Source organism: Zootoca vivipara, chromosome 5, assembly GCF_965207765.1.
Source record: "Zootoca vivipara chromosome 5, rZooViv2.hap1.1, whole genome shotgun sequence".
Taxonomy (NCBI): domain Eukaryota; kingdom Metazoa; phylum Chordata; class Lepidosauria; order Squamata; family Lacertidae; genus Zootoca; species Zootoca vivipara.
The window spans coordinates 75,840,538-75,862,802 of NC_142588.1; the positions used below are offsets into that span (position 1 = coordinate 75,840,538).

Consider the following 22,265-nt stretch of genomic DNA (forward strand, 5'->3'; position numbering starts at 1 on the left):
CCCTCCCTTATCTTCCTCCCCATCCAGCAGGCAGCTGGGATAGGAGACATCTGAAAAAAAATCGGTTGAAAGTAGATCAATAGGCACCTGGGCATTGTGCGCATATACCTTGCACATGTACACTGCAGCACTCACCTAGCTGGCAGCCCACGTTCCAATACGCCAAAGGGTTGAAGTTGCTGGAGTCAATCCGATATGCAGATGGGTAGATTCTGGTGAGCTGCTTCTGGTTATAAAGCATAAACTGCTCGGCCTTCTGCTGCACCACCTGGTGTGCTCTCGACTCGCTGAAGGATAATACATTCCCCACAGATCCTACATGTTGAAAAGGAAAATAACCAAGGAAAAGAAGATATGACACTACATGTGTTGTGTGTACACACACACAAACGCACATACGTTTGCCTGAGGACAATTTGGAAATAAATGTGCTTTTGAGGAGTTATGCCCAAAGCCTCCCCTCCCCTCTAAGTGTGCATTTTAAAACAGCTGTTATTTCCTCTGATCTGTGGCTTCAGTGCCACTTTATACTTGAAACACTTTCTATTGGTGGAAGAGCTCAGGAGCCTGGAGAAAATCAAAGCCCTCCAGACTCGTGAGAACACCTTTGTCTACTGAGCTGCCCTGGGCCTCATTGAGAAATATTTTCCTGACAATGAAGGTGAAAACTCAATTTCAGAAACAGGAGAAGGACCGACACCTTCACCTTTCTTGACTACTTTAAATTCTGAGTGAGAGACCAGCCCGAAACACACTTTCTTGACTTGGCAAAAGGAGCATGTTTGACTTAACTATTTAAAGCTCTGCAAGTGGAAAGGATTCATTTGTAACAAATAGCTATTTTTATTTTATTTTTTGGTAATGAATAACTAATGGAAAAAGGAAAAAAGAAGTCATCTCAGCCAGTCAGGGTCATCCTGCAAATGTAATGGTGCCATGCTATGTTATGCTTTCAGTGAGAGCAAATGAAGTCTATGGGTATGGGAAGGGAACACAGCCGCCATTTACCAAGGCAGCATGATCAAATACTCCCCCCTTTTCTTACAAAGTGGCTGTTTGCTATAGCCTCAATCACCAAATATAATGGGCATTGAAATAAGTTTAGTTTCATATACATAACCATTCAAGTTGGCATTTTCGAACCATATCTACAATTGCATTATCAAACAGAACACATGTTCAGTGCCATGACTAGTTCCTCCAAGATGTTCAAATACAAAACTTGTTTATCTAAATGGAGAAGGTCTAATATTCAGATGGTGAGCATGTTGAGGTGGGAGGAGGACCACAAGTGCTATTCTTTGCAAAGCACTGCATTCAAACAGGCTTTCCTGAGTTGAATATATATTAAGCACGCGTGGAGAATTCAGAAATGGACAGGACCAAATTTCTCAAGGCATTTCTGGAAGAAAACGGTCTCAGTATCAAAAAGATGTGTTCATAATTTTGAATAAAGATAACAAATTCTGCAACAGAAAAAAAAACCAGTCAATTTCATGGCCTGTTGAAATAATAATAAAATTAAACACATTTGTAATATTTGCTGAAATGACAGGGAAGGGGCCAGAATACTCTTATACCTTCGTCCTTCCTCACACTTCTGAGGTTTACCAGATGAAGCAGACTCAACTTGAAGCCTAATTTTGCAACCATGAGGACTAGAAATATGGGTTATAATTTCAGCTGAGAAAGAACTAAGCATGGATTTAACTCTCTCACTGGAATCATGTTTATCTAGGATTGGCTCACGTCCCTTTTTTTGTAGGGCAGGGAAAGGATACCAAATTATTTATCCACTCTCAGGCTTGATGTTTCTGTTGTGCTTGTAACCAAACTTAAAAAAAAAAATAAAAAAATGCAGGAGACACATAGCCCTAATTAAAGAATCAAGAAATTCCCACTGTGTAATTCAGAATACTCCAACTATTTTCACTAGGTGGGATTGTTCCATGAAAGAGCTGTCAGCATGTTTCCAGCTCGATTTTGACTACTTCTCTGAAGATGCTCATCAAGAATATGCAGTGATTTCACCCCAATCTGCATTTGACATGCCAACCTTGGCTGAAATGTGCTTGAATCAAGAAAGGTGTCTCTCTGCACACCGAGCACAAAAACTACCCCTGGAGTTTAAAACCTCTTCTTCCCCCACAGATAATGCTTATAACGGGACAGATCCTCTTAATTAAAGTCTATCCCTAAGCAGAAGCTTGTCACTTGTCATACACTGGAGGCTGCTTTCGGTGGAAAGAACATGTCACTTTTACATGTTGAAGGCGACACCAGCGACACCACTTGTCACAGCTTTCGATTCTGAGGAAGATGAGAACAGCAATCCTGTTTTGTAATGCAACTGTGCCAGTGGAGGAAGAGGGAAGCCACTGCAAGCGGGTGGGATAAGCCCATAAAACAGGAAGGGGCAGAAGAGGCAGGAGCCAAGCTGGAAAGGAAGGAAGGGACTGAGAAACTCATACTACCAAAGCGGGCTGGGTTTTTGCATGAACCAGGTGTATGTTTGGGAATTGCCTCAAATGGCACTTGAGCATCACCTTTTAAGCTCAAAAGTAAGAAGGGTGCCATTGCAATGCACAAAGCACCTAAACCCACACCCTTCCCCCACTAAGTTCCCATTGTTATAACCTCGAAACCTACAGAAGGATCACAAATCAATAAGATTTGTGCAACAGCATAGTGGCAATATCAAATGACTCATATTCACCTCAACTTAAACAGGAGAAATTCCCACATGCTCATCTACTATATATTTGGGGAAGCCGTTTGCCTGCTTGTCTGTCTCTCCTTTATGGGTTGAGATATTGTTGCCATACTCGGCACAAGGGTTCCTGAGGGGGGGGGGCAGTGGTCTTCATCTACATTTGGACACCAGGCACCATTTTGAATCAAGATGGCAGGCCCAAATGTGACTTGGGTGTAATTCCGCCTAATTTGGTGTGGCAGTTAGGAACGAGGTTTCCCTAGGAGGAGGAGGAGGTAGTTTTCAGCATTTTTTTTTGCAAACGCTGTGTCCCCAAACTCACAAATTACTCTATCCATTTAAAAATCTTTGCTTGTTTCTTTGAATTACTAGCCAGTGCCAGGCACCCCCTGCTACTTCCTTATACAGGAGCAAATAATATATTTGACAGCAGGAAAAGGATGTGCCCCAGTATTCACCCACAGCCTTACCATCATCAACTATGTCTTGAGCTGCTACAGAATTGGTGTACACCACTAAATCAGAAAGATCGCGACACAGCTTCATCGTTTTTCTCCGCCGACCCAACCTGCTGAATAATGGTAAAAGAGGGGGATTTTTTTTCTAAGGAAAGTGGATAGATTTGTCAGCTTCTCTCTCTATCCTACTACTAAGCCCAGACGAATCCAACGCCTTTTCTTAAACAAGAACAGTTATTACTTGACTAGAAGGCACGCTACAAAATAAAAGACAACCAAACAGAGGAAAGAAATAAGGTGGCCAAGAGGTGAGGCCATTTCTAAAACTCCAATTCATTTTTTAACCCTACCTCTGCCTCTCCACCCCCCAACCCATCCTTCATACAGATATGCCTTCCAGATACATCTCTCCAACAGAAGTAGCAGATTCTAGATAGAAATGACTTCTCTTATTAAATGAAGGCAAGATGTGCAGGACAATAGGAAGAGGGAGTTTTGGATCAGCAGCAAATATATGCTTTGTTTATTACATTCAGTAGCATAATGAGTTTAGACAGGCGGTATTTTTGGTTCTGCCTGTTTTCATCTAAAAATTGCATATGTCCTCACACACAAACACCTAGTATTGCTTTATTCACTCTAAAAAGCTAACGTCTGTTACATTCCGGGGAAATTGTATATTTGCAGACTGCTTGATTTGGTAGTAGAATGGCTGGGGGAAAGTGACAATCACTTACCTGTATAGCTGTCCAGGTTCCTTCCCAGAACAATTTTGTTGAGAATCTTCATCATCAGATGTGCTATGAGATTTGGGCCTTGGTTTTGCCGCCTTCTGATTGAGAAAACAACATCTGATTTAACAGTGTGGCGAACTATTAGAAAGTTACCATTCATTTACAGTGTGGTCTGCTCAGGCTGCATTCGCACTGAAGTCCCCACCCCACCCCCATTTTTACCTCCCCATTTTCACAATGTTTCCCTAACTGTTAATTTCTGCTTTCTGATTGAGATTTCACATGGTGTAAAAGCCACTTCCAGAAATAAAGTGGAATACAGAACAGGTTTAGTGCTCATTTCTGTGTTATCTGCAAACAAGTTTGTTCCCCCACCCCCACCTGCCCACCAGAAACAAGTACAGTGGTACCTCGCTAGACGAATGCCCTGCTAGACGAATTTTTCTCTAGATGAATGGGTTTTGCAATCGGAGGTTGCCTCGCAAGACAAATTTGTTTTGTGAAAAATTCGTCTAGCGAATCGTGGTTTCCCATAGGAATGCATTGAAATTCAATTAATGCGTTCCTATGGGCAAAAAAATAATAATTCAGTGCATTCCTATGGGATTCACAAGACGAATTTTCCGCAAAACGAATTGACTCACGGAACGAATTAAATTTGTCTTGCGAGGCACCACTGTCCTCAACTTTTGCTAAATTCCACTATATTTCTGGGTGTGGCTTTTATGTTGTGTGAAAGCTCAAACAGAATACAGAAATGAAGAGTTGGGGAAATGACGTGAAAATAGAATAAGCTGCCATGTGAATTCAGCCTCAGGCTAACAGGAGCTTCCCAGGGTCCCAAAAGGAGATTTCCCTCACTCTTTACTCCCTTGAGCATTTTAAATGGAAGGATCAGGGATTGAACCTGGAACATTTGGCATGCAAATTCATGTACTCTTGTCACTGAGCTACTGCTTAGTAGACAGTGCCCTGAGCACTATTGCCAAGAGTTATGTTCAATTAACAAAGGTTTTGCTCCAGCCAAGATTAATAGCTGGTAAGTCCTGTTGATTTGACTGGGAAATAATTGGTTATTTGATTGAGAAAGAATGAGCTCTTCCATTGAATTTGATGGCAAACCACCTTACTGCCTGCTAGGGACATACCAAAAGGTGAGAGAACTGAACAAAACTTCAGTTGTAACAGCAATTGTAAACTGCTTACAAAAGAGCAGCCAGTTTACAGAAAACTAGGTTTCTATAAAGTCCTCAAACTTGCATAATTTAAGATTCTTTTATGGGGAGCGGTGGGAGAGTTATGCAGAGTGCTGAAACCCATTACCACAATCATTTTATACCTACTTTCGCAGACAGCAATGTATTTTGAAGGAAGGAAAGGAAGAAAGAGGAAAACAACCCAGGCATTTTTCTCCCCATGAGTCTATTTCTCTGTCGACCCTGAAACGTCAGTATTTCATTATTGAATGAGTGGCATGGGAAGGTCAAAGAAAAAGTATGCGACTGGTGAAGGATGCCAGCGGGGATGTCCAGCAAAATGCAATGCCAACATCTAAAGGGGAATATATCAAAACCCTCCCACATACAGGGGTACAATTCTTCTAAAGAAATACATATGAGCTAAATGGATTTTTGTGAAATTCATTCAAATCAGCAGACTTTTAAATTTTTAAATTCAAAGGGAGAACGCTTCCAGTACAGCATCACTAAATATCTCTTATTGCCAGAAGTGCAGAAAGTCAATCAATTTCCGCAGTGGTCATTAAGGAGAATATTCATTCTGTTTTTCATGCAGACATGAAAAAAAATTAGGGCAAGCCTAATTAGATTAATTAGCTGGAATTGTTGCATTACTGAAATATTTTGCAGTCTTCAAAGTAGTGAGTAATTGTAAGTTCTCCAGAGGCTGATTTCTCTCATACGCATTCTACTGTACAACATTTGTTCTCTCATCAGTGTGCTGGGAATTTCAATTGTCAATGGTCCCCATTAGCAAATATGAGCTGGAAGTTGTGGGACGCATCTGCGAATTAAATGAATAACAGCTCATTAATTGTCCTTTTTCAGTTCCTTGAAAACCAAAGAAGCTACATATAGGAGTGTGTGTGTGTGTGTGTGTGTGTGTGTGTGTGTAAAAGCATGTACTGCCAGCTAAAGTTTAAAGAAATAAATTATGTTTTCCATTGGCCTTACTACCTGCAGAAAGAACTGGTGAATCAAAGCTGGGGGTCATGAATAGGAGAGGGATCCTGTACTTAAGTCTTGCTTGCAGGCTTTGTATAAGCTGCCTGGCTGGCTACTGTGGAAAAAGAATGCTGGACTAGATCAGGCATCCCCAAACTGCGGCCCTCCAGATGTTTTGGCCTACAATTCCCATGATCCCTAGCTAACAGGACCAGTGGTCAGGGATGATGGGGATTGAAGTTCAAAACATCTGGAGGGCCGAAGTTTGGGGATGCCTGGACTAGATATTTGAGAATCAAGGCTCTTTTCTTGATTCTGTGCCATGCGAGGGATCCAATTATATCATGGCTGACCTTGGACCAGTCACATTCTCTCAGCTTAACCTACCTTGCAGGGTTGTTGTGAGGTCAAAAGAGGAAGAGATCCTTAGAGGATATGTGGGACATAAATATAAAAATAAGAACTGCCTATTCTTGCCGACCAGTGCCTCCATTTCCCCCAGCTTCCTCTGCTGTTTCCCTATGACTGTTTCAGATTGCAAGCCCCTTGGAGGTTGGGACTTGTCATACCTGTTCTATGTAAAGCACCACGTACACAGAAGCTGCTCTGGAAATAAAATAATAATAATAATAATAACTCTGCAAAACGTAGGTGGAAGTTTTAGCTCTGCTTACCTTGTGTTTACCAAAATTGCTCATTAGTCTACTGTGGGATTTCTTGCCAGTATCTTTTACATCCGAGTTCTATGGAAGCAAAATAAGCAAAGAATCCAATGACCGAGGAACTGGTGTTTTTTTTTAGTAAACGCATCTATTGTATTTGCTCCCAGAAGAATGGGACTATATGTGAAAATCTGCCTTCCCCAAACTGGGGCTCACCTCATGTTTTGGACCAGAACTCTCATCACAGAATATAAGCTAAATATTATATATATCAGCACAGACTGTAATATTTAGCTTGTGTCTGTACTCCCAATAATTAAGTTATTTGAAGGGGTTGCAGGAATGCAAATGAAGCAGATATCTAGTGCCCAAATAAAGAGAGGAAAAAGAAGAATCGACTTAAGAGGAATCAAAAATGAAAGTGTGATCCAAGTGAACAAACATATCAAACCTCACACTTCCGAAACCTGTAGATAAACAGGGAATAAAAAATAACACACACACACAACCCAAAGTGACAGAGAGAGAACTGATGTTTGCTAAGCCACCTGAGGTTTGCTGTAAGAGAGATCCCCTGGGTCATCAGTTTGATGATGTGTGGCAGGACCCAGTGTTGCTGTCAGAACATCACATCCCTTTATCTCTTTGAAGAGCTGAAAAGAGGCACCAAAATACATTGCCTCAACTATTCACAGCACAAAACCTTCCAGTTACATAAATGCACGGCCTGTGGCAGAAATGTATTTTCCATTAGCTTTTTTGTGAAGGACAAGGAATGGCTTCTCCTTTCTTTTCTTTTTTTGGCTAGTCAAGCTCGACAAACTCAAACCTACTTTTCCAGAGATGTATTTCTAGTTGAGGATGCAGGATACACCCTGGGGTATCTCTTTGACACATGCAGGGGGGAGAGCATAGTTCACTCACAGCTCTTCCACCCCTTCCTCTTCATATGCACTAGCAAATGATGGCTATTTAACATTAGGCATCACTTTCACTTTCCTCTTCCGGGGACATTACTCATCCCTGTGGGATGTAGCATCACTGAAGCAGTCAAATACAACATTTCCTGTTTGCCCAGAGTGGACACGCAGGGGAATGTTGCTCCAGCCAGGAGGAATTCCTATCACACCTGGTCTGGAGCATCCTCCTCTTGATTCTCTTGATCCCTTCTCTCCATTTTGCCTTTTGCCGTCTGCTGGCTCTCAGCCAACAGCACATGGGCTCATCCCTCACAGAGGATGAACCCACACTTCTTTCTGTAACTGTAACTACAAGATAAAGCCTGCCTTCAGGATCATACTGTGAACTGAATGTAAGTAAACCTTATCATTACTTTTAAAAGAAGACTGTTGTGTTGTTATTGTTTTTAAGAGGGAACTAAAGGGGATTTACCAGGAACAATCTAATTGGGACAAGCCAGAATGGGTTGCTTAACTCAAATGATTCTCACGAATCCATCAACTAGCTTCCTGCAATGTACAAGGGAATGTGCTCTGCTACTAGCTCACTAGCGTGAGTGAGGAATGATAGTATTTAATCAATATATCCTCTCCTACTATCCACAACATTCCCACAATCCCTAGCTTGACCTAGGCTTGCTGGGCTCCATGTAGTGGTCTTCCACCAAATGGCAAAGGTCTTTGCCCATTTATTTGGCTGCTTGTTTTCACTAACCGGTTTTATTGGATTGTTTTGCTCTGTGATTGGTTTTGATGTTTATGTCCCTGCTGCAGTAATAAAAAGAAAACCCAGTGTGGTGTAGCAATTCATCTGACAGACAACCCCTTGAAGAAAAGGGTACAAATTTCCATTCAGCCATGGAGCTGACTGGGTGACCTTGGGCCACTCAAAGCCTCTCAGGCGAATCTAACCTCACAGGGATATTGTGAGGATAAAGAGTTCCCTGCAAAGAGAGAGGGATTGTAGCTCTGTGAGGAGAATAGGGGTCTCCCAAGAACTCTCAGCATCCTTAACAAACAACAGTTCCCAGGAGTCTTTGGGAGAAGCCATGAGTGGGCATGGGAAGAACAGAGGGGAAAGCTGGCACTTGGTGTCCAACTATATATTTCTTTATTTAAAAGTCGCTGACGAGAGTCTTTGAGCCGAACTCTTAGGGCTAAGAAAGGAATGTTAGCTGCTGGCATCAGAGAATAGAAGACATACTGACTTTTTGACAGTCAAAGGAAATATTCCCCTTTATATGAAAAGATTCTGTCCCTTAAAGGTCTGTGCCTCCAACAGAGAAAAATATTTTTAACATGACCCTGCAGGATAGTTTTTAGAACTTTGAAAGGTATGAGAATCAAACATTTAGCACACATTTTCAAAGTTGCTTCGAAAAGACTAACTATAGGTTGTGAATGATTTCCCAAATGGTTTCCCAATCTCTTTTAGAAAAGCTTCCGCCATTCATTGCTTTTTTTAATGCTATATTTATTTAGGTTGATGATAAAACGTTTCTTGACCTTCTTCTTGAGACAAATTTTATTGGGGTGTGTGTGTGTGTGTGTCGCACAGTACCTATGGTGGATGATTATACAGTCTAAGATGGCGATACTATCAATCAATCAATCAATCAATCACCTTCCACATATATGTCTCAAGGCGATCTACACCAGGCATCTCCAAACTGCGGCCCTCCAGATGTTTTGGCCTACAACTCCCATGATCCCTAGCTAACAGGACCATTGGTCAGGGATGATGGGAATTGTAGTCCAAAACATCTGGAGGGCCGAAGTTTGGGGATGCCTGATCTACACAATACAATAGAAACAGCTAAAAAAAACCAGTTAAAACATGATAGAAAATAACAGAAAATTAATTAAAAAGTAAGAGGAAACACTAATGGCAGAGACCTATTCATCCAGCTTGCCAAGCTTGTCAGAACAAAAGATGTCTTCAGATGTTTCTAGAAAGTGTAGATTGTGGGCACCTGTCATATTCTGACAAGGGTCTTCCACAGAAGAGGGGCAGCCACACTGAAAGCTCTGCTCCAAGACAGATCAAGTTTCTGATCTCTTTGGAACCTACTGGGGCTACAAGGGATCAGGCAGTCTCTCGATAACTTAGTCCCGAGCTGTATGATAGGGCAGGGAGAGTGGCGATGTGGGGCAGATAAGATTCTAATTTGGTTTTAAGCTGCCACATACAATCTTGTCATTATTATGTCTTTGGTCAGCATATTTTAATGTTATTCCGTTGTGGAGGATACAAGCCACTGTATGGTGGATTGTGCGCAGCCTGGAAAGTGAAGCTGTGGGTGTTTTCAAGCAGGCTTAGTGAACCACCGCTGAGAGACACTTGTGTGCTTTCACTTAAAGTCCTGTCAGAATAATAATAATAATAATAATAATAATAATAATAGTAATAATAATTTATTTATACCCTGCCCATCTGGCTGAGTTCTATGGCAAGGCAGATTTCTGAGGCAGAGCAATAGGCATTAACTATGGTTTCCTAATTCAGATATGGCAAATCACAGTTAGTGTAGACCAGTGTTTCCCAACCTTGTGCCTCCAGCTGTTTTCGGACTACAATTCCCATCATTCCTGACCACTGGTCTTGCTAGCCAGGGATGATGGGAGTTGTAGTCCCAAAACATCTGGAGGCACAAGGCTGGGAAACACTGGTGTAGACAATGGTTTGCAAATCTGCTTCAGACCAATTGGTCTGCAGACCATCTTGAAACTACCATTTGCTGATATGGACACCATGCCAAGCCATGGATTGGCACAACATTTGGCACAAATCATGGTTTGGCACAACCATGGTTTGGCACAACTGCAGATCAACTGCAAGTCACTCCACACAATACCATTAGCCATGAGACACATTAAATACCTCCTTAAAGGAAAACACTGCTACTGTTTTTCCTAAACATCCTGGTAGGTCACACTGTAGGTGATTCAGGTGCATTTTCTGCAACCCATATTTTCCAGAAAAGAACCAAATGCGGAACTATCATTCTCACCCAGAACCCAGAACATCCACTGTAAATCTTTATTTGCAAATACATACATAAATACAAAGGTATGCTGCTTCCTTATTTTGTTTTGTTTTTGGAGGTGGGAAAGTAACTTCTTTTTAAAAAGCAGCTCCTACACAATGCATTTTGCAAATTTCACTGAGACACATTTCTTATATAAAACAAAGCATGGCTTTTTCTTTCTCACAGCAAACTTGCAATGAATGCCAACCTCATCTCAACAATGCTAGAGACAGAAGAACTCAGTAGAAACGGGGAGGGGAAGAAAGAGAAATCTTACCTGTTTGAAGTTTACATTTAAACCTTCGTGTGTTGCTTTTAAGAGTGCTCTCACTGTGAAGCTGTCGGGGTCTTCTTTGTCCCTGATCTGAGACTCCTTTAGCAAGGATTCAAGTTTCTTCCTTATAAAAGATTCCACCTGGTGCTCAGTGGTGCCATTACTCTGAAATAGATCAGTCAGACCAATGCAAAATGCTCAGTGGAATTTTCTTTTCTTTTCTTAAGCAAACAGAGCAGGGTAGTTGTTTCCACTCCCAAGTAAACTGATTCTCCCTACAGGTTCTTTGCAGTAGTAGTGAATTTGTGTAAAAAAGGGGGGGGAAATCTCTTCAAGGTGGTTTTTCATTCTAATATTCTGCCTGTTAGAACTCCTGGGGTGGCAATAAAAACCAGTGACACTTTCCCTAAAGAGTCAATCCTCCCTCAGTATTTCCCTTACAAATTTGGGGACTGCCTCACTCAACGGGCTGTCAGCCTTCACTAACCCAGAGGTAAGGTACCCCTGACTGTTAGATCCAGTCGCAGACGACTCTGGGGTTGCGCGCTCATCTCACTCTATAGGCCGAGGGAGTCGGTGTTTGTCCGCAGACAGCTTCCAGGACATGTGGCCAGCATGACTAAGCCGCTTCTGGCGAACCAGAGCAGCGCACGGAAACGCCGTTTACCTTCCCGCCGGAGAGGTACCTATTTATCTACTTGCACTTGACGTGCTTTGAAACTGCTAGGTTGGCAGGAGCAGGGACCGAGCAACGGGAGCTCATCCAGTCGTGGGGATTCGAACCGCCGACCTTCTGATCAGCAAGCCCTGTGGTTTAGAGCACAGCGCCACCCGCGTCCCTTCACTAACCTAGGCCTCTCCATAAATTTTAGACTACAAACCCAGCTACTGGGCGAGGCGGATGAGAGCTGTTGTCCAAGAGATCTTTGGGCCACCAGGTTTCCGATGGTTGGGCTACGTTATCTTAGCAGTAAGACCTGTCACTTCTGTAGGACTGGTTGTTGGAGTGTGAATTCGTGTCTGTCTATATAGGATTTAATGGGTGGATTTTATCTGTTGCTGGCTTAGCTTCAGCAAGGGTTTGCAATGTTGCTTTTAAGTCTATCTATTTTACTGTGTCATCTAGATAACTTTTTTTAAAATGAGATGCATAAATTGGGAGTGGGGGTGGGAAAAACCCAACCACAGAGACGAAACAGATGAGCTCTTTTTTAGAACAACACAACCGAAACTACCTGGAAATAAACTGATGAACATGAGGATCCCTCAGAAATACTTAAGATATACCTAGAGCCAGTGTGGCTTAGAGAGCTTATTATGGGGAAAGCGGTCATGTGATGGCTTCATGGACACCCCATACATATGCGTAGAGCAGGGAAGCACAAGAGGTGATGTGCAAGGCCTCTCCTTAGTTGCCAATGACACACTGAGCACCATTTCCTACTCAACTAAACCGTTACAATGACTATGTAGGTGTTTGAGTAGACAAATGAAATTAACGGAGTGCTGTATCCGATGCTACAGGAGGTGCAAGGAACTTCCCTGTGTGCAACTCACAGTCAGCTCCAGAGGGTTAGGGGAGCCTCTACAGCAGATTCTGAGAGTGCAAGAGAGAGGAAATGGAAATGTGATGCTTTCCATAATGTTAGCCTGAAATATTCAGCAGCTTTATACTTGAAACTGTGGGCAGTGACCCGGGTTCCTTTTTACAGCAGGACAAGAAAGTGGGATGCAGCAAACACACCCTTGCTTCTGGCTGGGTATTATAATTTTTATTATCATCACTACTGATTTATTAATTGCCTTCTAAACAACCATCTCAAGGAGATGCACACAAAGAAAAACAAATTGGCTCCCAAGGAGTGTGGTGGAGTCTCCTTCTTTGGAGGTCTTTAAGCAGAGGCTTGACAGCCATCTGTCAGGAATGCTTGGCAGGGGGTTGGACTGGATGGCCCTTGTGGTCTCTTCCAACTCTAGGGTTCTATGATTCAAAGGCAGCAGATACATTTAAAACAAAATGATAACCATACATAACAGATACTCATGGTAAAGACCCATTTATCTAGCTAGGAAAGTCTAAAATGCCTCCAATTGTTTTCAGAAAGTGCAGGCAGTGGGCACATGTTGTATTCTGACAGGAATGCTCTTCCACAGAACAGCCACACTAAAAGCTCTGCTCTGAGTCATCGATCTTGTTCCCCAAGAGGCATTTCCTGGTCTCCACTGTGGCTTTGGGGCTGTTGCTACAGGAAAATACAATGTGTTTGTGCAGAGGTGGCACTGAGGGGATATAACTTCTTGGGTCACTGCGTGCATTTTCTCTGCCTTGTGCTTTGAGCACCCAAAGACAAATCATCATCTCTCTGCGGAAGACAGTCTCACAGAGGGCACAAAAGGGATGATCCAGTGTTGTGCAGCATTCTGAGCTTCTCCATTTGAAACAACCATTTAGGAAACGGTTTTTCAAAATGGGAATGCTCTCAAGGTTCCCTCATGTCTGTTAAGTATTAATGTGTTCATCTGATTTCAATTTGGTCCCTTTTATGCATAAATGTAAGACAACGCTGCAGTATGAGTGGCGGATAATCTTGAAGTACCCTGTGGTAAAAGTGTTTAAGAGAGGAACAGTATTATGAGCACCTGCTGCTCTCTCTCTCTGAACCAAATCTGATGGGGCCCTGTAATATCTAAAGCAGCAAAACAATTCCCAGCCTGCTTGCAAAATGTTTATGTCCCAATAGCTGATGCAAATTAGGAAACAGGCAGGAAAGAGCTCGTTTTGCAGGCATCTTGGTAAACATAAGAGCTCCACTGTGGGCAAGGTGGAGAATGAGAAACCAAAATCCACACTGTCACATGCTGACCTGCAAATCACTGGAGTCACCTTGCCAGTTGCCTAGACGGACCAACTCCCTACCAGACTGGTAAAAGATTATAAATGCATGTGAAATATTTTGAGCCAGTCAAGGATGAACTCCTCTGAGCTGGAACAAACCATCTGTTCATGACTGAGCAGCCTTGCTGCATTGCCCCCGAGCAAAAGATTTTATTTTTTAAAAAAAAACCCGCTTCCAGACAAGACACAAATGAAAAACAGCAAGAGGAAAGAAGAGCTAGTGGAGACAGAAGAAACAAACTGTCAATGTACAACATGGTGGAGAAATGAGGGAGATACACACACACACACACACACACACACACACACACACACACAAAGAGAGAGAGAGAGAGAGAGAGCACTAGCGCTGTGGTCTAAACCACTGAGACTCTTGGGCTTGCCGATCAGAAGGCTGGCAGTTTGAATCTGCGCGACAGTGTGAGCTCCCGTTGTTCTGTCCCAGCTTCTGCCAACCTAGCAGTTCAAAAGCACGCCAGTGCAAGTAGATAAATAGGTACCGCTGTGGCGGGAAGGAAAACAGCGTTTCCTCCGTGCGGCAGAAGTGGTTTAGTCATGCTGGCCACATGACCCGGAAAGCTGTCCCTTGGCCTGAAGCAAGATGAGGGCAGCACCCCATAGTTGCCTTTGACTGGACTTAACCATCCAGGGGTCCTTTACTGTGTGTGTGTGTTTACAGGTAGGTAGCCGTGTTGGTCTGGATTGAAGTAAAATAAAAAAAATTCCTTCAGTAGCACCTTAAAGACCAACTAAGTTTTTATTTTGGTATGAGCTTTCGTGTGCATGCACACTTCTTCAGATACAGTGAAATGGAAGTTTCCAGGCACTTATGTAGAGAAGGGGTGGGGAGGGGTGGGGAGGGGGAGGGGGGATCACTCAGAAGGGTGGTGGAAATGGGTGATTGACTGACTGATAGCTGTTGATGACCGCAAACGACTGCAAATGGTTTTGCATGAAAAAGCAAGGGTTGATATGGCTGAAGATCGCTTATCATGTATAATGAGATAAGAATCCGATATCTCTGTTCAAACCAGGTCCCTCCATGGTTTTGAGCTTGGTGATAAGTTGTGTGTGTGTGCGTGTGTGTGCGTGTGTGGTGTCTCATATGTGGAACTCTTCTCATGAGAATCCAATTCCCTATGTCTCTCAAAATTCTAGAGAATTGAGAGAACCTACAGAACAGTGCAGAAGGGTGTATGATGTGTTGCAGTGTTTTTTCCCCCCTTTCCCCCAGAAGGAGACTCTGCTGGATCTAAATCCCTTCCACCAACAGAAGGAGTCTTTTCTCTTCACCAGAGGGCAATTTGGATCCAAGCCATGATTAATCATCCTCATTATCCCAGCAGCATCAACACACATCAAACTTTTCAGAGTTTCATAAAATATAGGCCCCTTGCCTTAAGGAGCTTAAAATCTATGTTAGTGGGAATATCAACGTATGGCTAAGAAGTTCTTGTACCCGGAAGCACACCTCAGCAGCAAGGAGCCTCACCACAGGGAAGCTCGGTACTCAGGCAAGTGAGAGTAGGGCTATTAAAACATGGTTCAGGTCCTTGAACGGGAAAATGTCGCATGCAATGCACATTTCAACTTAAGCTATGTGTGAAATGCAGCTCTATGCAACTGCTGGAAAATTCGTTATAGAGAAGTAGCTAAGCACACTTACGTAAGAAACCTTTAACTTGCAATCATCTTCAATTTCATCAGCGCTGTCTTCATCAGAAACCTCTCCTTCTTCAGCATCCGCTCCAAGACTATACGGGAGCTTTTTACCCTGAAAAAAATGAGCATTACATCACAAAATTGCGACGGTCATTTGAAAGCCAAATCGAGGACATCTTTATTATGCAGCAGAAATATTTCCTTACGATAAAATATATTGAAGTCATCTAAAGACCTCTGTGATGATTCTATAAAATATGTAGGCATCACATAATTCTGTCTGCTTTTGATGTTCAAATAGCACCACCCACACAGGGTTGCAAAATGTTCTTTGAAATCTTCCAAATTGTTTGCGGTCCCTCCAAGTTTCGAATAATAATAATAATAATAATAATAATAATAATAATAATAATAATAATTTATTGGGTTTCCCCAGCCACTCTGGGCGGCTTCCAACAGAATATTAAAATACAATAATCTATTAAACATTAAAAGCTTCCCTAAACAGGGCTGCCTTCAGATGTCTTCTAAAAGTCTGGTAGTTTTTTTCCTCTTTGACATCTGGTGAGAGGGCGTTCCACAGGGTGGGTGCCACTACCGAGAAGGCCCTCTGCCTGGTTCCCTGTAACTTGGCTTCTCACAGCGAGGGAACCACCAGAAGGCCCTCAGCACTGGACCTCAGTGTCCGGGCAGAACGATAGGGGTGGAGACACTCATTCAGGTATACTGGTCCGAGGCCATTTAGGGCTTTAAAGGTCAGCACCAACACTTTGAATTGTGCTCGGAAACGTACTGGGAGCCAATGTAGGTCTTTCAAGACTGGTGTTACATGGTCTTGGCGGCCACTCCCAGTCACCAGTCTAGCTGCAGCATTCTGGATTAATTGTAGTTTCCAGGTCATTGCAGTAGACCAAGCAAGAGATAACTAGAGAATTAGAGAATGCATCACTCTGGTGAGACAGTCTGTGGGCAGGTAGGATCTCATCCTGAGTACCAGATGGAGCTGATAAACAGCTGCCCTGGACACAGAATTGACCTGCGCCCCCATGGACAACTGTGAGTCCAGAATGAGTCCCAGGCTGTGCACCTGGTCCTTCAGGGGCACAGTTACCCCATTCTGGACCAGGGAGTCCTCCACACCTGCCCGCCTCCTGTCCCCCGGAGACAGTACTTCTGTGTTGTCAGGATTCAACCTCAATCTGTTAGCTGCCATCCATCCTCCAACAGCCTCCAGGCACTCACACAAGACCTTTACCGCCTTCACTGGTTCTGATTTGAAAGAGAGGTAGAGCTGGGTATCATCCGCATACTGATGAACACCCAGCCCAAACCCCCTGATGATCTCTCCCAGGGGCCGCATGTAGATGTTAAAAAGCATGGGGGAGAGGACAGAACCCTGAGGCACCCCACAAGTGAGAGCCCAGGGGTCTGAACACTCATCCCCCCCCCACTTTCTGAACATGGCCCAGGAGGAAGGAGCGAAACCACTGTATGACAGTGCCCCCAGCTCCCAACCCCTCTAGACGGTCCAGAAGGATGTCATGGTCGATGGTGTCAAAAGCCGCTGAGAGATCCAGCAGAACAAGGAAACAGCTCTCAACTTTGTCCCTAGCCCACCGCAGATCATCAACCAGAGTGACCAAGGCAATTTCAGTCCCATGATGAGGCCTGAATCCCAATTGGAAGGGATCCAAATGACCTGCACAGTTATTATGCATACACTCTGCTCTTTCATGCAATGAATTTCTGAAATATTTGGACACAGTGCTGGATCCTGCAGTGATCCCTGCAGAATACAGCTGGCATATCTTTCTGATCTGGTGTGCATTCAGGAAATTACTATGTTTTCAACATGAAGCGCTCCCTCTCTCTCTCTCTCTCTCTCTCCCTCCCTTCCTTTTCTTTTCTTTTAAAAACCTAGCCACTATTTCAATTTTAATTCTGAGCTATGCACTGTGTCACCCACAGAGAATGGAACTACAGGATGAAGATTTATTTCGAAGTTTACTGGGCAGCCCTAAATTAGAAGCTCAGCCTGGGTTCTGACAGATGTACACTAAGGATTGCTGACATAGTTGTAAATGAGTATCTTGAGTCTTTCAGACACTAATGGGTCAGAACAGGCCTGCAAGCTCCAAATGTGGAGCATCATGCTGGTTCCACTTAGCGTAGTGCGATATCACTTTATATAATACAGTACGCAAGTGTCAGTGGTTTGGTACAAGCTTGTCATTATTACATAGCCATGACAAAGAAGATGCTCTCCCCGCTACATGTTTTGCATTACTTTGCTATTCATATCTGAAGGAGCCAATGGGGTGCCCCCCCAGATGCTTCTGCATCCCAGCTGCCATCAGCCCCAGCCAGAACGGCCAATGACCAGCAGTGATGGAGTCTGATAGCATACTGAGCGCACCACACTGGCTACCCTAAATTCTTTGAGTTCCAAGCTGGAAAAACACTCAGCTCTGCCATCTCTGGCACTAATGAAGACAAAACACTGCACCATTCATTTTCATTAAGCCATTCGTTTTCATTAAGCATTACATCAGAATATCTTAAGCATCGTTAAGATTGGCTGCAAATAAGGATGCAAAACAAATGAAGCGGCTTGTGCTAAATTATGGGTTGCTCAGTACAGGCAAAGGCTATGATCCTAGTCCCACTTACCTGCGAGTAAGCCTCTTTGAATTCAGTAGGGTTTACTTCCTAGTAAGCTAGGGTTAGGATTACACTGCAAACTGAAGCACATTTATCCAGTACTAATTGCGAAAGTTGCACCAAGCTTGGGTCTGCATGCAATTCATCGCTGATTAGCACATATTTTGCTATTGTAAAAACTATTTATTACATTGCTTTTCTTTTTTAAAAAATTACATTTCTATCCCACATTATTCCAAGGAGCTCAAGGTCACTTCTTAGCCACATGGCAACCATTCGAGGTATACCAGTAAGTCATTTATGCCAAAATGGCTAAAATGACCAGAAGAATCAGAAATCAGGAAGACCAGAATTTTAATCAGGAATGGGGGAAATTTATAATTTATCTTAAAAAAAACCATTGTAAACAGCTAAAATCGTTAGTACGATCAGAGTAACACTTGTGGTTTAATGGTGAATTTTGGGCATAATGAAGTTGTAAAAGATTTGGATTATCATAAGAGGTGCAGGAGGAAATGATTAACAATAGGACCCACAAAGGGGAGGAGGGAAGTCCAGGAGATGCTTTGGAATCTTGTTTTTATGTTGTATATTGGATATGTGATTGTAAATCTTTAATCTGAAAAACCAAATAAGTAAATATATATATACATACACACACACACACACACACACACACACACACACACACACACACACATATATATATATATATATATATATATATATATATATATATATATATATATATATAATAAGGTGGGGCAGCAGCAGCAGAGCTCTCCCCTCCTGTGCCTTCCAGGAAATGGCAAAGGCAGAACATAACCATCAGGGTTGGTAGCCATTAATAGCTTTATTCTTCATGGATTTCTCTAATCCTCTTTTAAAACCACCACTGACCTAGAAGGTGACTTATTCTCCATTGACCCAGAGGTTATGGCTACATTTGATGGGCTTACGGTAGACTTCAGTTGAGCAGAAAGAAAGAGAAAGTTTCTGATGGTAAGAGCAGCTAGATCAGAGTTTCCCTAACTTGGGTCTCCAGCTGTTCTTGGACTACAACTCCCATCATCCCTAGCTAGCAGGACCAGTTGCCAGGGGTGATGGGTATTGTAGTTGAAAAACAGCTGGAAACCCCAGTTTGGGAAACTCTTGAATCAATTTGGGAGTGGGAGCCTGGGATTTCCCGCATTGCAAGTCCTCAAGCAGAGGCAACACAGCCACCTAGCTCTGGATTTTCTGCCATCATTGGGTAGGGTGTTTAACTAAATAGCCTGCAAGGTCATTTCCATCCCCATGTTTCTATGATTCTATCTCTGCATGAGTGTTTCTGAATGTCCAGTGACATACAATACAGACACAGGGCTGAACGACTCATCCCAAGTAAAGGATTATAGGAAGGTGGAAAGAGAAAGGCCATCAATTACCAGCCCACATACTCACCCATACCAATGAATAATTTGCATCCAAGCGGTTGTATCCAATGTGAAATTAACGAGCCTGGCTAACAAAGGTCCATTAATTTCAATGGATCTACTCTTAATAGAACTTAGTTGCGAGAAGCCAAGTTGCAGGGAACCAGGCAGAGGGCCTTCTCGGTAGCGGCGCCCTCCCATCAGATGTCAAAGAGAAAAACAGCTACCAGGTTTTTAGGAGACATCTGAAGGCAGCCCTGTTTAGGGAGGCTTTTAATCTTTAATCAATTATTTTATTCTTCTGTTGGAAGCTGCCCAGAGTGGCTGGGGAAACCCAGCCAGATGGGTGGGGTATAAATAATAATAATAATAATAATAATATTATTATTATTATTATTATTATTATTATTATTATTATTATTATTATTATTATTATATAACCCAATGTGTTTTTGATCAATCTCTCCAAGTGTGATACTCATCTGGAAGGAATTGTTACTTGGTCAGATTAAGTGGCTAATTGCAAGACCACTGTACAGAGTACTTTATACACCTGTTATCTTTTTACTTGCTTGGCGCAACAGTTAATGGCCACTGATCAGTGGTGTACAAGAGTGACTCACAGGATCAGTAATATTATTCAAAGAGACAAAATCTCCCTTGTGGTATTCGAGTCTGACTGAGACTGACGATCAGGAAATTAAATGCACATTTTGAAACATGTGCTTTACCAGCCTCTGATTTTGATTAAAAGCAAAAAGTGATACGAGAGGATGCTCTCCTCACATCAATTGAAATCACTTGATCACTATTGCAATGTTATTTATCCAAGTCAGAATCAAGAGGAAATAAAAATCCACCAGATCAAGCTAATGTCACACTCGGGAAGTAGAAAGTTGCCTTGAGACTGGCTAGAAGGAAGTGGTGGAAACATTCCAGGAGTGCTTCGGCCCAGCTTAGACAGTTGACCCATCCTTGGTACAATCAAACCTGCCCATGGTTGCATATCCACTAGTTACATTGCAATTGGACTACTGCAGTGTGCTCTTTCTGGGGCTGCCTTCGAAAACCATTCAGAAACTATTAGGAAGCTATTGGGGGGGGGAGGCACAACAACTTTCTTTCAAGAAGTCAAAGACTTGCCCAAATCAGGCATAAAACTCCAGCGAAAGATTTGTAAGCTGGCAACGACACAAGCAACCAAGGCAATCGAAGGAATATTGTTGCTAAGAACATGGAGGCAAATGATCCAAAGCTGGAAACACACAAGAGAAGCAACTGGACTATCAGACGATAAAGGAACGAAAGGGTTGGGAAAAGAGGGTCAGAGAGTCTGCAGAGAAACTAAACTTTGCATTAATCTTCATTTAGAACACGTGTGGACAGAAATCCATGCCTGCACATTCATTCATTGATTGATTGAGGAGGGGAGAGTGTCTTGACAAAACTAGTCCAACAAATACAACAAAAGACAAAGCTCTAGGGCTAAAAAGGCACCAGATCTCAGTGGTGCCCACCCTAGAGATCTTAAAGAACTCAGATGTCAAATTGCTGTTTCCCCAATGAAAATATGCAACAACAACAACAAAACTGAAGTTGGCTGTATTCCCAAGGCGGAGCTCTCCAGCTGCAACTCTGCTCCATGAAAGGCAGAGTCAGAAACTGGAACGATTCTTCTACTCAGAAAAGCCATCATGTTTTCTGGCTCTGGCTTTCTGTCAGCTGGTATTAAGCCTTTGCTGCTGGCCAGCTGAATGGAGATCCGGCACAGAGCCCTGTATACATGCCTAAGTAAATTTTAACAAAAATTTATTATCTCACCTTTTCTCTCAAAGAAACCCAGGGTGGCAAACAACAAGTGATCAAGCAATAGAAGAAGAAGAAGAGTTTGGATTTGATATCCTGCTTTATCACTACCCGAAGGAGTCTCAAAGCGGCTAACAATCTCCTTTCCCCTCCTCCCCCACAACAGACACCCTGTGAGATGAGTGGGGCTCAGAGACTTCAGAGAAGTGTGACTAGCCCAAGGTCACCCAGCAGCTGCATGTGGAGGAGCGGAGACGCGAACCCGGTTCCCCAGATTACGAGTCCACTGCTCTTAACCACTACACCACACATCTCTTAAACAACTCCAGTCCCAAAGCAGACTGGGGGAAATCTCCAAAGGCCTGTTCAAAGAGGAAGATCTCCAGCAGGCACCAAAAGGACAACAGAGACGGTGTCTTTCTAATATTCAAGGGGAGTGGATTTCAAAGGATTCCCCAGCCCTAAAGGCCTGCTTCTTACATTGCTCAGAATTGATATCCTGATAAGATGGTATATGCAAGGTGCCCTAACCTGCAGGTTGCAGTGATTGGCTAGGTATATAAAGGGTGAGATGAACTTTCAGGTATCCTGGTCTCAAGCTCTATAGCCCTTTACGGACACTGAACAGTCAATGAGGGAAATCACTGCTGCTCTTGGTTTCATAATGTACATATGCAAAGCAAATTAGATACAAGGGTACTCAGGGACAAACTACATAGAGGAGTCACACAATTTCCAGTTCATCTCCCATGAAGGTGGTAGCTCCTGTTGTGGTCCAAATGGGGTGGGTGGGTTTTATTTTGTTTCTGATCA

General features: G+C 42.9%; 1 protein-coding gene across 5 annotated transcripts in view; it reads right to left on the reverse strand.

Moving 5' to 3' along the window:
- Positions 1–22,265, reverse strand: part of PLCH1 (phospholipase C eta 1) — a 147,191-nt gene that overhangs the window by 17,954 nt on the left and 106,972 nt on the right. For 3 of the 5 annotated variants that reach the window (XM_035133663.3, XM_060274459.2, XM_035133658.3), the window contains 6 exons: positions 15,575–15,682; positions 11,016–11,177; positions 6,763–6,831; positions 3,909–4,003; positions 3,184–3,284; positions 136–315 (listed from right to left, as the gene is read on the reverse strand). In XM_035133663.3, the coding sequence (XP_034989554.3) occupies positions 136–315; positions 3,184–3,284; positions 3,909–4,003; positions 6,763–6,831; positions 11,016–11,177; positions 15,575–15,682 (715 nt within the window). The remainder of the gene's footprint in view (positions 1–135; positions 316–3,183; positions 3,285–3,908; positions 4,004–6,762; positions 6,832–11,015; positions 11,178–15,574; positions 15,683–22,265) is intronic. The other 2 variants (XM_088669833.1, XM_088669832.1) reach the window with 2 other exon arrangements.